The sequence below is a fragment of the Lissotriton vulgaris genome, chromosome 11 (genome assembly GCF_964263255.1).
Source record: "Lissotriton vulgaris chromosome 11, aLisVul1.2, whole genome shotgun sequence".
Taxonomy (NCBI): Eukaryota; Metazoa; Chordata; class Amphibia; order Caudata; family Salamandridae; genus Lissotriton; species Lissotriton vulgaris.
Genome location: NC_141699.1, coordinates 511201932 through 511217541, shown reverse-complemented (window position 1 = coordinate 511217541; position 15610 = coordinate 511201932). Strand labels below are relative to the sequence as shown.

General features: G+C 48.4%; 1 protein-coding gene across 1 annotated transcript in view; it reads right to left on the bottom strand.

The window, feature by feature from the left end:
- Positions 1–15610, bottom strand: part of TET3 (tet methylcytosine dioxygenase 3) — a 412490-nt gene that overhangs the window by 103359 nt on the left and 293521 nt on the right. The window contains exon 9 of the mRNA XM_086943576.1: positions 9090–9227. Within this exon, the coding sequence (XP_086799702.1) occupies positions 9090–9227 (138 nt within the window). The remainder of the gene's footprint in view (positions 1–9089; positions 9228–15610) is intronic.

The following is a 15610-nucleotide window of genomic DNA, read 5'->3' as shown; positions in this document are numbered from 1 at the left end:
GTGCAGACTTGGTGTGGTCCAGGAGAAAATACTAACAGCCGGTAGTAATGATGCCCCTAATAATTCTTTTTGTTGGCCTTTGGACTCTGAGCACTTTAGCACTGCTGACCAGTATTTAAGTGCATGCGCTTCTCCCCTAAACATGGTAACATTGGTGTAGCCCCAATTTACATATTTAAGTTACTTGCTAAGTGGTATACCATATACTCAGGGCCTGTAACCTAAATAAAACTAGTGGGCCTGCAGCACTAATTGTGCCCCCCACACAAGTAGCCTTTCAGGCCTGCCACTGCAAGGCCTGTGTGTGCAGTTTACTGTCACTTAGACTTGGCATTTAAACTACTTGCCAAGCCTTTAATTCCCATGTTAATATACATATGTCACTCCTAAGGTAGGCCCTTGGTAGCCGATAGGGCAGGGTGCTGTGTAAGTAAACAGTAGGATATGTACTTTTAGGTTTTGCATGTCATGGTAGTGAGAAACACCCACATTTGTTTTTCACAACTCAGACCTACTCCCCTCATTGGCTAGCATTGGGAATTTCTTAATACACTTTTAAGCTGAAGTTGCTGATTAGAAAGGAGTAGCTGCATCAGGTTTCATATCTTTGGAATGGTAATGATTAATCCTCTTTAAGGGTAAAGTTGGATTTAACATTACTATTTTAGAATTGCCACTTTCAGAAAGTGGACATGTCTTTGCTCTTACTGCTCTGTGTGCCTTGGAGCCTGTCTCCAATACAAGTTTGAAGTGGATGACAGCTACGCCTTGTGCATTCCCTCTAAATGGCCTCAAACAAAGGAAAGGTAGATGTGACAGAGAACTCCTCTGCCTCGGATAGCTGTTCCTGGGCAGGAAGAGAGGGAGGAGGAGCTGACACCTGAATAGGCATTGCCCTATGTCCCATATAAAGGGATTAATACCCCCCTCACCCCCCACAGCTAGCCTGTCAGACAGGGCTGGGATGAAAATGGACCTGTGCATTTCAAAGGCCTGCTTTAAAGTCACCCCCCCCCCCCCACTTCAAAAGCATAACTGGGTATAAGTACAGGGGCACTGACTCCACCAAGACAGAACACTAATGGGCCCATGGAGAATTCTGCCAGGAGTAAAGACTGCTGTGCTACAAGGATTGCCACTTTGCCTGATTGCTGCTCTGAAGAAACTGCTTTTCTGCTTTGCTGAGCTGCCTTGCTGATCTCTGCCCTGCAGAGGACAAGGACTGGACCCTTCTCGCGAACCCAGAGTGACTCCAAGGGCTTGATGGCTTGCCCCCTGTTCTGAGGTCTAAGGGCCATTAAAGAGTTCCTGCAAATCTGCAACAGCACCTGGAAAATGCCATCCGTGAGTCCTGCCCTGACAAGTGGTGCCAATCCAGTCCTGAGCCCTTGAAAGGAGATTTCTGCTGTGCAAAATCCATCAGAATTGACACATTATTATTATTAAAGGGGCTTGTAAAGCGCCTGGTTACGCCATCCCGGCGTGTCCCCGCGCTGTGGAAAGAGAGTCTAGGCCAGGAGAGGGAGTTAGAGGGCAAACAAGTGGGTTTTCAGAAGTTTTCTGAATAGGGTCTCTGAGTCCGCTAATCTGATATTTATGGGGAGGGAATTCCATTCCCTGGCAGCCACTGCACGAAAGGAACAGCCTCCCATTCTGGCCTTCCTGGTGCGGGGTATTTTAAGCAGTCCAGTTCCCCCAGAACGAAGAGTTCTGTTAGGCTCGTAGGGAATGGCCAGATCAGACATGTAGGAGGGGGCCTTATGAGAGATGATCCTGTAGCACATGAGAAGTGCCTTAAAAAGGACTCTCTTTTTTATTGGAAGCCAGTGCAGAGTTGCCAGGGCTGGTTTGGAGGCTGCTCTTTTCGGAAGTCTAAGGACTAGGCGTGCTGCTGTATTTTGGAGAACTTGGAGTCTCCTGATGTTTCTTTGTGTTGTTCCGAGCAGCAGCACATTTCCATAGTCAATCCTCGAGGTGACCAGGGCTTGGGTCATAGTGCGCCTGGCTTCAAGAGGGAGGAGGTCTAGGGTGCGGTTCAGGGTCTTCATCACCCCGAAGCATTTCCCAACCACTTTGTGCACATGGCTGTCATAAGAGAGCCTGGGATCAACCCAGATCCCTAGGTTCTTGGCTGCTTTACAGGGAGTGGGTGATGGTCCCAGGCAAGATGGCCACCATTCCTTGGTCCAACTAGTGTCTTTGCCTCCAATTACCAGAACCTCCGTTTTTGAACCGTTTAACTTGAGACAGTGCTGGGTCATCCAGCCTGCCAGCGTCTGCATACAAGTTTTGAAATTATCTGCGGCAATAGAGGGGGCTTGGGACAGGGAAATGAGAAGTTGGGTATCGTCGGCATATGAAACTAATTCAATGCCGAACGATTGAACCACTTCAGCCAAGGGGGCCATATACAGGTTGAACAGGGTAGGGCTCAGGGCCGAGCCCTGAGGTACCCCCTGTTCCAAGGCAATGCTATCGGAGAGGTACGTGCCTCTCTGAACCTGGAAGCAACGGTTAGTAAGGAAGGCTTTAAGCCAGCCTAGTGCTTCCTGGGTGACCCCGGCTTTGTTCAGACACTGCAGCAAGATGGAGTGAGCCACAGTGTCGAACGCGGCACTAAGGTCAAGCATAATCAATGCCATAGTCTGGCCTTCATCAGCGCCTGCCCGTAGGGTTTCTGTCGCTCTCAGAAGGGCGGTTTCAGTGGAGTATCCTGCCCTAAACCCTGATTGAGAACTGTGAAAGGCATTATTTGACTCAAGATGGGCCATGAGTTGGCGATTAGCTATTTTTTCGGCCACCTTAGCCAAATAAGGTAACAGCGAGATGGGCCGCAGGTTTTCAAGGATGTCCTGACTTATGTTAGATTTTTTCTTTATTGGGAGAACGATGGCTTTCTTCCACTCCGCAGGGAGGGTAGCCGTAGAAAAGGAGAGTTGGAGGATGTATCTAAAATGTTGTTCTAAGACTTTCAGGCTAGCTGCTAGTATCTTAGGAGGGGCAGGATCCCGGGGGGAGCCTGACTTGATGGTTTTACAGATACTATTGAGAATGGTCGTGGGAGGGACAGAGAAGCAGTCTAGACAGGTCTTAGTATGAGTAATCTCCAAGTTCTCTGCGAAATCGGATCCCAGAGGCACATCATTAGCAAAATTAGCATAGATGTTGGTGATTTTGCTAGCAAAGTATTTAGCAATATTATTGCATGTTTCAACCGAGTCATTTTGAGCACTGCTCTCATTAGTGACCACCGAGATTTCTTTGTAGATTTTAAAAAGTTCCTTAGAGGAGTTTTCAGCCTCTCCAATGCGAGTTTTGTAATGAAGTGCTTTAGTGGCACGGATGAGTTTATAATAGCTTGCATGCGCATTTTTATAGAGGTCTTTAGCTAAGGGGCAAAACTTGGTGCGCCACTCCCGTTCCAGTTTCTTACAAGCAGATTTAGCAGCCTGAAGTTCTGAAGTGAACCACGGGGAGGGTTTCCTTCTCTTCTGATTAATTACTGACCTACGAATTGGAGCAGTCTTATCAAGGGCGGTTAGTACATTGTTCTTGAGGCGGGTATAGGCAGTCTCACAATCAGACCCTCCAGGAGGACCTGCCGCTTCAAGATTGTCAATGAAAGTGTCTAGATTAAAATTTTTCCATTTTCGACACTGGTAGGTCTGCGTGCTATCATTCCTAATCGCAGATTTAGACACCCATATTTGTAGGGGAATAACAAAATGGTCAGACCATGGAACGGGTATAGGGGGAAGAGCTTCAACTCCATCCCAGTTACCAAAGACAGGGTCAAGCAGGTGACCATGGTTATGTGTAGGGCCTTGGTTTTTTAGAGCTAGTTGCAGAGAGAGCAGTTCCTCTATTATATAAGAGGCATCCTTGTCTTGGGCATCATCGAAGTGAATATTCATGTCACCAAGCACCAAGAGTTTGGATTTCCTTAAGGCAAGGTGTGCTGTCGCCTCTATTAGGCTTGCTGTAAAGTCAAACAGTCTGCCAGGGGGTCTGTATATTAGGATACCTGATAGGGAGTGTTGGGGCCCCAATGTAATCGTGAAAGATGCAGCTTCGCTATGGTCAATTATCAAGGGGGATAGGAGGCATTCCAGAGGGGCTTTGACGGCGATGGCTATTCCTCCACCCCTGCCCTCTGGCCTATCGAGTCTAGAAAGTGAGTATCCAGGAGGCAACGCCTGTATAATGTCTGGATCAGAATTATCGCCTAACCAGGTTTCAGTTAGTAGGAGAATATCGAGTGCCTCGTCTTCGAGAAGGTTATACACTTGAAGGCAATGTTTACTAAGAGATCTACAATTAAGCAATGCAGCTTTTATCAGGTTGTGAGAGGGGTATTTTATGGAGCCGATATCAGGAGTAAAAGAGCACACAGAACAGTTTTGTAGTGCTAGTGCGTTCATAGAGTGCAAGCATGGCAAAGTTGATACAGAGCGGAAGTTCAACAGAGTGTGTCTATCATACCTTATATAAGGGGGCATAGGTTGAACAGGGTCCCTGGCCCCGCGCCCCGTCCTGTCGCGGACGGGCGCAGACGGGCTGGACTTTGGCTCGACTTCGGCGCGCTTCCGGCGCGCCCGCTGCACGCGTCCGCTGCGCGGTCGCGGTCCAACACACATTTATAGGCGGGGTAGGGGCAACTAGAGCGCTGACCTTTCGTCCTGAGCCCGGAAGTGTTGGGCTCCTCCTCCACCCTCCGCAACAAACGCCCATCAAGGACGCGGCGGACCGGGGCGGGAGTTCTTCAGCTAAATCCCAACTACAAGGTGAGGTATCAGTTTTAAAAAGGGCACAATCAATTAAACAGCACAAAACACGAAGATAAAATGAGCGGTGACTACGTGAATTTAAAAAGCGATTTTACTCAGCAATTGCAGTGCATGTCCAGAGACACACAGCGCTAGCAGATAGGGTCCGCCACTGCCACTGGCGAGACTCTTTTCCACCACGCGCGTGTGCTCAAACAGGAATTATATAGCTCTCACATACAGCGCAACTAGAGCGCTGACCTTTCGTCCTGAGCCCGGAAGTGTTGGGCTCCTCCTCCACCCTCCGCAACAAACGCCCATCAAGGACGCGGCGGACCGGGGCGGGAGTTCTTCAGCTAAATCCCAACTACAAGGTGAGGTATCAGTTTTAAAAAGGGCACAATCAATTAAACAGCACAAAACACGAAGATAAAATGAGCGGTGACTACGTGAATTTAAAAAGCGATTTTACTCAGCAATTGCAGTGCATGTCCAGAGACACACAGCGCTAGCAGATAGGGTCCGCCACTGCCACTGGCGAGACTCTTTTCCACACAGTGATGACACTGCGCTGACCTGAACTGATGCAGTGCCCTTTGGTGCCAAGCCGATCTGAGGACATCCCTGTGTGGCTCGATGATGACACAGGACCCAACTACAAGGTTTTCGGGTGATGCAGTGCCTGCATAGTTAGGGGTTTGACAACGACATGGGACCAGACTGCGAGGTTAGACATTGATGTATTGACCCAAATGCGTGAATCTGAACAGACACAGAAAGTCTTTGACACGGACGCTTGCTCCATCCACAGTACATTTTCATAGGGCCCTGCATGGGTCCTGTAGCCAGCCTTCCTTCCATCATGGTTGGCGTGAACTTTAGATTTACCCTGGTCCAGCGCGACCTCAACTAACACCTAAACGCAATTTGACTGCACTCGTTTTTGATTTATTAGTTAAAAATGAGTAACTCCGTTTCTACTTATTGGATTTTTGTCATCTTGGTCTTGTTTTAATCATAAAAATATAATACACGTTTCTAAACCTCTATGGAGCAGTTTTGTAGTACTGTCATTGTGTTGCTACGTGTGTGTGCTGCACAAATACTTTACACATTGCCTCTTTAGATACGCTTGACTGCTCTGTGCCAAGCTACCAGTGGGTATCTTTTGGTGTGTATCTAACATATCCAGAATAGACTTGTGGTCCCTACTTGGACAGGGTGCATACATATTTTAACAGTGTTCAACCACTGCCACCCATGGTGATATTTTATTTTTTAAATCCACTGTCATTGTATGCTCAGGGCATTCTTGACCTCTGACCACCTGCAGCACTTCCCTCAGTGATTGATTCTGATTCTCCTGGTCATGTCTGTTTCCTTGACTTCGTTCTGTGGTGAGCTTGATCTGTAGTTTGAAAGTTCCCTACAGAAGTATTTTCCAATTTGTCTAATTGTTTCATCTCCCAGACCATCCTAGAAGCTCTTGACAGGAGGATTTGTCTCGGATTTGGTAGGCTACCCATTAGGCGTTTCTATTATCACAGCATGCATCCAACCAAGCCTTTTCAGTGAGGACTTTAAAAAGTTGCTGCGGCTGATTCTTTGCTGGACCAACCCCATTCCGTTGTGAGGTTCTCAATCTATCATTCATGTCTGACCCTGGGGGCCCTGCCACTACAAGGCTGATCCCTTCCAAATTCTGCAGACGGAAGGGGTCATGCTCCAGCTAGTCTCCACTTCCATCTGGTACGTTATTCTGGGTTGCCAGCCAGCCACTGGTACTTTGTTTGGTTCCCCTTCTTGTCTACTTTTTGAGTACCCAACACAGCACTTGTACCATCTCTTACTCCTCTAGTCCCTCAATCACTCCAGACAGGATCTGCTCGCTGCCTCCTTAACAGCTCAGGGCTCAGTCACAGCAGGGCCACTGCACTGCCACATCACAGCCGCCATGTTGCGGATGGGGAAGACTCGATTATCCACGACTTGCTCCAAATGCTTTCACAGCTAGCTGTGGAGCTACTAAATCACAACACTGCTCCAATCTACTCTTCTTGCAATTTGAGATGCAGATGCCCTATATCTCAATGGATTTCTGCCAGTGTTCCTGCAAAAGGTTCATCTAGGATGCCATCTTTCCACAGTGTGCCGACCACGCGCCCATAAAAACACATTATTCATTCTGCAAGTGAAGACCGGACAAAAAGCAATTTGCATGCTAACTTTGTTCTGTTCCCAAATTACTTAATTTTCACATTAAAGAATTTGCTTTCACAGGGTTAAGCAGGGTGGGTTGGCATTCACATTAACATTTTAATGGATTTAAGGTCCAACCATGCTGTGACAAGTTTGGTAAACTGATGTCGGTATGTACTGGCACAAATTTAAATTTGTTTATTTTCCCCACTCCTATTGGACTTTTGTGGCAATAAAAAACCCTTGACACTATCTGTGTCATGGCCTAATACATCTACATGTAATCCGAGTGTGATGGAGCCACAGCTATCTCAGGCACAGCTGCAGCTTTCAGGAGGCTATTTCTCCCCCACACAATTCAATGCCAATGGTACAATGTTTACCACATTAACATGCTATTTTAAAATCTTTGAGGCAGAGTAAAATGAAAGAAATATTCTACAAACCATATAAAGGTTTCAGAACACTGACATAGAATGGGAGGTACCCATTGAAAAATGATGCTCTCAAGTGGCAGGCTGTGTGTCTACATAATATTAATAATCAAAGCTGATCGTTTATTTTTCTAATTCGAACACTCAAAAATTCACATGTATGTAATGTTATTTACATTTGTAAAATGCACTAGTGACCCTACAGCAAACATGACAGGATACAAATATTGAGACAATGATTAATTTACTAATCTTTAAGCCATGTGTTCCACAGCTTTCTAAAATTCAATGGAGTGAATGCTACATGTAGATATGAGGGCATGAGGTGAAACACAGAGCAGTGCAAAAACAGCATTACTTGCCTGAACCACATTTACCTCTCACTTATGAATGAACTATGGGGAATGCATAGCTCAGGTAATTTTTTAACACACGTCAGACTGTCTGAACTGCACCAAAACCTTTAAAGTTAGTGCTGGATCCTACCTTCCATGGTACAATATATGCATGTTATGCCCTATTGCTGACAATACAACGTTTAGAGCTCTTCTTTTGGGAATCTTGTCGCATTTTCATGAACCATCTATTATAGGTGGACATTTTAATTGTGCTATGAACTTTAGCTTATGTTGCTCAGTCCAGCACAAAATAAGGGCAAAGCATGCATGTAAAACCTTGGCTTTAATCGAGGCTTGGTGCAAGCAACACATAAGCCATAGCTCTATATAGAGGGATTACTTTGTAATGCACAAACTATACACCCAAACTGTACCTTGCACATGATGCCCAATCTATTCCTACCCATATATGGCACCGTACATACAAGACACATAATGGACAGAAGTACAATCCTAACACCATATCAATAATGATTCAATATTGACCGAGCTGTGCATCATTCATCAGACCACAAGCCCTGGAAGAAGATTATTCGAAGCGCGTCAGCAGTGGTCTCATGACTGCTTAAGGATTCTGTAGCGGAAAGTGCCATACCCTTTTAATAAAGTCTTATGCTTGAAGTCTGTGGGGGATGTTAGAGTGCTTCCCAATTTTCGGTACAAGCACGAGCAGGATGTAATAGGTGGCTGCCGCGCCACCGGGAATGCAACACCCCTGGAACCCAAGGGGGCCGTGGGGGGAACTATATGCTGTCCCCACGATGGAGCATTTCCCTGGGATTGAGGTAACGACTGCTACAGGGGCCCAATGGTGGATCTTAATTGCCAGCACAACATTCATGCATTCAAAGTCCTCTGCACTACTATTCCCATGAAACACTGCGCAGCACTCATCCAGAGCTGCCAATCAAGGGCGCGCAATCAGTTGTGATAAAGGGAAAGGCTGTGACCGAGTGGTGCATCATTCATCAGACCACAAGCCCTGGAAGATTATTCAAAATGCGTCGGCAGTGGGCTCATGACTGCTTAAGGATTCTGAAGCGGAAAGTGCCATACCCTTTTAATAAAGACTTATGCTTGAAGTCTGTGGGGGATGTTCGAGTGCTTCCCAATTTTCGGTACAAGCAGGAGCAGGATATATATATATATTTTGTCATAATTCAGTTCATTACATCGCTGATATACTACTTCAATAATGAACTCATCTGAAATGTTAAATAAATCAAATTACACAAACAATAGAGCAAGTGAGCAACTTAAACAATCTGTATCAAATAAATCTCTCCACTTACCACTGTGCATCCATTATACAAATTATGTTGATCTTTGTGAGCATGAGCACAAAAGTCCATGCACGCGGTTACTCCTGCAAAGGGGCGCCCTTCTTTCAGACCCAAACGGCAGTCTATTGCTGCCTCTTCACTTTTAACCTTAGGGAGGAAATAAAGATTAAATATGGAGAAATCATGGGTTTATTACTAAAAACACAAATAAACAAGGAGAAATATCAGTGTTGTCTACTATAAACATTAATATTTTATGGGAATGAAATTGTTACTTACCTGTTGGAGCAGTTTTGCAGCTTGAAGACTTTCTGAATTTACATGCTGAGCATTATTCCATCATTTAGTGTCTGGGTCCAGAATTGTCTTTATTCTCTACCACCATCCCTCTTTTTAGGTCTCGCACATGTGCAGTCGAGCTGGTGAGATTTTATGTTTTAGGTGTACTTCACTAGCGAGGGTTAAGCCCTGCCTCTCTTCTCCATTGGCTGGCCTCCTACACGGTGGCCAGCTATTGGAGAAGAGGTCCTAGTGACGTTCTTTCTCTTTTAGCCCTGTCCGTTTCAACCTGGGCTCCTTGACTTACTGCTGTGGTAAAAGGTTTTTTATCTTCTTTATGGGGCGACAGATGGCCCATGAAGAAGATAAAAAAACTTTTACGCCAGCAGCAAGTCAACCTGAGCCCGTCCGAGTGAGACGGCTCTAAAAAAGTAAAGTCTTCGTAATGGCGGGCAGGCGATTGTTCAATCTTGCTACACAGTAAAATATGTTTAAATTGGACTCCGCACATCGCATCCTCGAGGCGTCTCTGACCTTGGAAGGAATTGTCACCATTGGGTTGCGGTGCAATGGACGAGGCTGGTTTGAAAGCATTTGATGAGTTGGTTTACCACCACAGACCCCACCGCCAGTACAGTCCCCATTTCACGTCACCTGCCCTTCCAGTTGCACAGGTCGCTGGGGTGCTGGCTGGGTGCAGAGTCAGCGCGCACAGCAGCACCGTGCTGGACATCTTCTGCCGTTGACAGGCTTCATGGTGTTGCACCACCCAGGGGCTCACGCACCGGAAGAACAGACGCCCCGGAGATCCCGTGCACAGGGAACCGGGCAGCCCTGTGCACTGCCCATCACTGGGCAGCTGGCGGGCTTCGCACCTCTGCGTGTCGTTCCATCACTCAGGGCTCTGCCAGTAGTCCAAAATTGCCCCCCTGGATCCAAAGCTCCACTCCGGATCTTCTCGCTCCACCTTAGGTCCGGCAGCTCCACCTCAGAACACAAGGTACTACGAGGGTATCGGTGTCCACCCTATACTGTATCACTTACTCCGCACGCGCTGGTAACCCGTACAATCCACCAGAGTCCAGCCCGTGCTATGAGCACCAGCCTCCTCGCATCAAGAGCCGCAGGAGTGTGTGTAAGGACGAAGTTCCTTGCTCGCTGTGATGCGTTGATTTAGGAGCACAAAGGAACTGGAGGTTTTAAACTCATAAAAAAGAAAGGCTTAAAAATGTGTCCACAATAGAGATCAGTGGCCGCAAGAAGCTGTTTGACGAGAAAGACACTAAGCTGTAAATGAAAGCAGAGTTTCCGGTGCGCGATTGTAGTTCCCAAAGTTTATGATGTGCAATATAGCACCCATAGGTTTCATGACATGTTTGCATTTGCATATGTGTGTTTATGTACTTGTGTGTGTGTGTTTTATCATTTTTACAATAAAAAATGTTGCACATTAACAAATTGCCAAGAGCTTCATCGGCTGTGGGCTCCTACGTCACTGCGAGCTGCGCTGGCATTGGCCCAGCATCGCAGGTTGTCTAGCAGCGGAGGGGGGGGGGGCTCCTCTCTTGTTTTTGATGTTTCCATGACTGAGTGATTACTTCCTCTCCAGAGTGCTGTAAAGCAGTAAGCCCAACTTTGGCAGCACTGTCTTTTACCCATGGCAGACAGACTAGCCTGTAGAAAGCCTGGTTTCATCTGTGAGTGAGATCTCGTGTTTTTTACGAGACGAGCCGCTTTTAAAATATGTGACACCTTTTCTTCCTTCTGTTCCACCTGGATGCGCAGCCGGGAGTGTGCCGGTGATTCATGAGTGGCTTGGCAGCTGATCACCGTCAGTTGGTAGCTTTATACACAAGTGAAAAAAGACTCAATGTATTTTCAACTGGCCTCATTATTTTTAAAGGCTGTGCTAGCACATTTGTAAACTTGCTGTACATATGCTGCATTGTCGCTGGAAACGTGGAGCCCTAGGCCTGGTGTAAAAAGTGCAGGCTCGAGACTTGGCAGAAACACAGTGAACTCGCGCGTGTTGGGTGGGGGCGATGTGACAACTGGCTGTGAACTGCCCGGGACGAGGCAGCACAGTTTCGGGAGAGCAGACTGGGGCATAGAGCAAAGTCATGCACTTAAAGTACCTCGGGAACGTAACAAGCAGGAGATGGGGCACTGCTATAATTAGCACTCATTGAGCAAAGCAACGGAGGCGTGCGCTATTCTGACAGCAGAGTTTGTGACAGAGCGCACTACTGTGAAGTGCACTGCTGCCATGGTGTTGACCTTGTTTACAAAAGTTTACATGAGCATTCATATTGTGCCAGAGGGGTTTAGTCCATCTCACAGGCCTCAGCCTGGCCTGAGGCTAACTCAGCTGCGCTCGCTGCAGCCAGCATTCACTGCAGCATTAGCGTGTCTCACAAAGCCTGCAACAACGTTTCCGTTCGCAGACACTAGGCGGGCGCCGCGTCTCAAGTGGGCGCCAGTTACCTTTCTAAGTTAAGTTTGGCGCCCGCTCTGCTCACACCACTGCCTGTGCATGACCCTCTTTGTCTGGAGGCTCCTCCCCAACTACCACTCAGTATGTGTGTACCCTTGTTAATGAGTAGACCTCCTCGTCCTCACTCCTATGTGTATGACCTTTGTCCTCCCACTCTTTCCTGCATACCCTTCTCGCAGAGCCCTCTCTCCCATCTCTTATGTCACCAGTACCCATGATGGGTACACCCGGTCCCTCTTGCCTGTAGCTCTGCCACCCTCGCCACTGCCTGCATGCCCCTTCCCATGGGCTCGTCCTCCCTCCTCTCGCTTGCCTGCATTCCCTCTTCTCGTGGATGTCTGACTATGTTACACTATTTGAATACTCTCTCTTCCCATGTCTCATCCATGTGCCCTTCTCTCACAGCTGATTACTGCGTGGCATACCCGCCTCCCAAAGGTCTCTGGGCGTTTCTCTTTCCAGCAACCTTTAGTACCCACCAACACCCCTCCGAGTGGGCACCGAGGTCTGTGTCGGTGGGTCGCTGCTATGTCTCACCCTGTTATTCTTTCCACTGCCTGCACGTCTCAGTAGGGTACGACCCCTCTCAACATTGTCTGTGCCCGCTCTCCCCGTGGGTGTCTGACCCCGCACCACTCTGTGCATGCCCTCTCCCCGTGGGTGTCTGACCCCTCACCACTCTGTGCATGCCCTCTCCCCGTGGGTGTCTGACCCCTCACCACTCTATGCATGCCCTCTCCCCGTGGGTGCCGGACCCCACACCACTCTGTGCATGCCCTCTCCATGTGGGCTGTGCACAGGGGTTCAGACACATTACAAATGGTCAGCTTTAATCATGTCAGCTCATTAACTCGCAGAGACCCCTTGTGAGAAGTTGGCCTGATATATGATGTTTCCAATTCTGGAACCACCTTGTATCAGTCCAAACAATCCCTTACGGCGTCTGGTTGTAAGTCAACCTTATAGACATGCTATCTTAATGGTAGCATAGACTAAGCAGCCTTAAAGGCTAAACTCAAGAGGTCGTGTTAAGCAAGCTGTTTTACCAATCACAGTCCTGTAATATCAAATGAAAGGACACCACACAAGTATATATTATAAAAATATATGTATTTATTTCTAAATTAATCCCCAGTACTCTTTATGAGCAAAGGGGCACAAGCGTTAAATCAAAAGCACAGTATAACATACAACGTTGCACAATTATGGATGAGGGCGGGTGGCCACTCAAACCAATATATCAAAAAAGTGGTATAAGAGATACCAATCGAACAGTGGTTAGGCCTAGGGCCTAGGGAATCGCTGGGAGCAGTTGGGACAAGCAATGCTGAAGTCGGGAAAAGCCCGCGGGATTCGGGTGCAGCGCTTAAAGCACACGCATGCACCAATGTTAAGTCAATGGTGCGTAAAAGTTACACAAATAGAGTTTAAGGACACTTCCGCTGAACCTAGAAGGACAAAACTTTAGACACAGGCCCTAGAGGTGTGTACCAGTGTGGGAACACTGGCGTTGCAATGTTACCTCACCCACAGGAAGCGGGTGCATAGGGCCGAAGTGGCGTCTGGTTTCGTCACGCAGGTTCTTGGTGCTTGAAGCTGAAGATGCTGCAGGCGATGTGAAGGAAAAGTGTCCGGTGTGATCCAAGGGTGGATCAGAGTAGAAAAGTACTTGAAAGCAGAGGGGACAGAGTCTGTGTCACTCAGCAGTGACCAGGGTGGAACCAGGACGGAACCAGGCAATGTCGGGCGCAATCAGGGGGTTGTCGAGGAGCTTCTCTCCGCTGCCACGTGGGCTCTGGGGCATCTGCGATGTCCAGGAGTGGGTTACGGGCTGTCCCACGCAGGCTCTCACCGTCGGCGCTGTCGGCTTCAAGATCGGAGTCAACAACACTTGGCAAGAGCAATCCACGCGGGGTTGGGAAATTGCTTCTCACTTGGACCAGGAGGGTCAGAGCGGGTGCTCCTTTTCAGAGGACCTGGTGCAAGTCTGGAGCAACCAGAATCGCAAGTCGGTTTTAGGTTTTCGTCGGCACAGGGGCCACAAGCCAGCTGGCAAGTGACCGGGCCAACGCGTTGAGCCAAAGAAAGCAGAAGGGCCCCACGCAGCACTCGTCGAGAGTGGAGAGGTGAGCTTCGGTGCAAAAGTGGCTCAGGGCTGGGGTTTCTCAAACCCCGGTGTACAGCTTCGAGGGTCACTGGTGGGCTGCACGGTCAGCGTCTCGTGGTTTTTTCAAGATGGCGTGCCCCACGCTTCAGGTCGCCTCCACGGTTCTCAGCTCTGCAGGGACTGTGGATCGGGCTGTAAGAAGGCAGGCAAGTTTGATCTCGTCGATCTCTGTCGCTCGAGTTCCGGCGGGAACTGCAACAAAGCAGACGTCGAGGTGCTGGATGGTGCCTGTTTGCACAGGGTGGTCACTCCTTGACCACAAGGAAGATTCTTCAGTCTTCTACGTTGAGTAGGATGTCGAAGGGTCCAGAGTTTTGTTTCAAATGTTTCATCAGGATAATCTGAGTGCGTTGGCACTGCTCCCATTCTTATACCAATCTAGGGGGCTGGATTACCTGCTAGGTCCCCTCCTATGGGTGGGACTCAGGAAGGGGGTGGATACACCCCTTTCCTTTGATCCAGGCCACGCTGGGACAGGGGCTGGTGTGCCCCAGAACCGGTTTGGCCGGATTATGCAAGGGGCAGCCTTGTGCTCCCCAGGCAGTGTCTGGTTTCTTTCAAACCTCCCTGCTACAATCCACTATCTCCTGTCTGGGGTGGTGTGACACCTTGCTGTGACAGGAAACCCATTGTCCAGGCCTCCTTGGCTGAGTTTCGGTCAGCTGCAGGAGGTCAGACTCGTGTCTGTGGCAGAAGCATCCATTTTGTGGATCTGAGGCGCTTTTAAAATCAACCGCGTTTTAGCAAAGTAACATGTCGTCTCCCTCTAGAGGGGTGGAATGCTACCCCTGTCGCCAGGACTGGCGAGGGGGTAGTATTCCAAATCGTATGACACCTTTCACGACATGTTTTGATAAAGCCAAACCAAAGTTACTATATAACCGCGAGGATTATAAGGCACTTAAGAGTAAATGGTGTGGCATTATCCCGGAACAGCTTAGGGAATTGGTCCCGACAGCTGCAGACAGGCTCAGCTCATGCTAGAGCACCATCTCACATAAAACCAAGCACTCTGCCTCCAGGATTGTTAAGGCCTGCCATAGGAGTGACTGATAGGTATATATGTGTCCAGTTAGGTTTAGATATAGACATACTATATCTAAGCAAGGGGTGATTACACCACCTTGCCCCAGCTGAGTGATCAGCCAGTTGTGTCAATTTTAGATAGCCAGCCAGGGGTGGCAAAAGATATGCTGCAGCCCCTGGTAGGCCTTGGATGCACCTATGCCCTGGGCACCTATAGTGCTCTGTACAGGGGCTGATAAGGTGACCCAAGCCAATCTAGTTATCCACCTAGGGTACATGGAATCCATTTTACAGAGAGAGCAGATAGCCTGGGGCCCTGATTAGCAGGGAACCAGGTCAACTAAGTCAAAAACCAGCTAAACACAAGGCAAAAAAGTCTGGGGTAACCATAGTCAGGTAGCCACCTTCCTACACCCCTCTCTGCAAAACCATTTCAGAGCAAGTCCATCGCCCGGCTCAGCCACGCCTACAGCCCAGCCCGTCCACAAACACCCGCCGGTCCAAGTAGACCTGCTTGGCCCAAGCCCTGCCTGCCCCGCATACGTCACAAACCTGCCTCTGCCT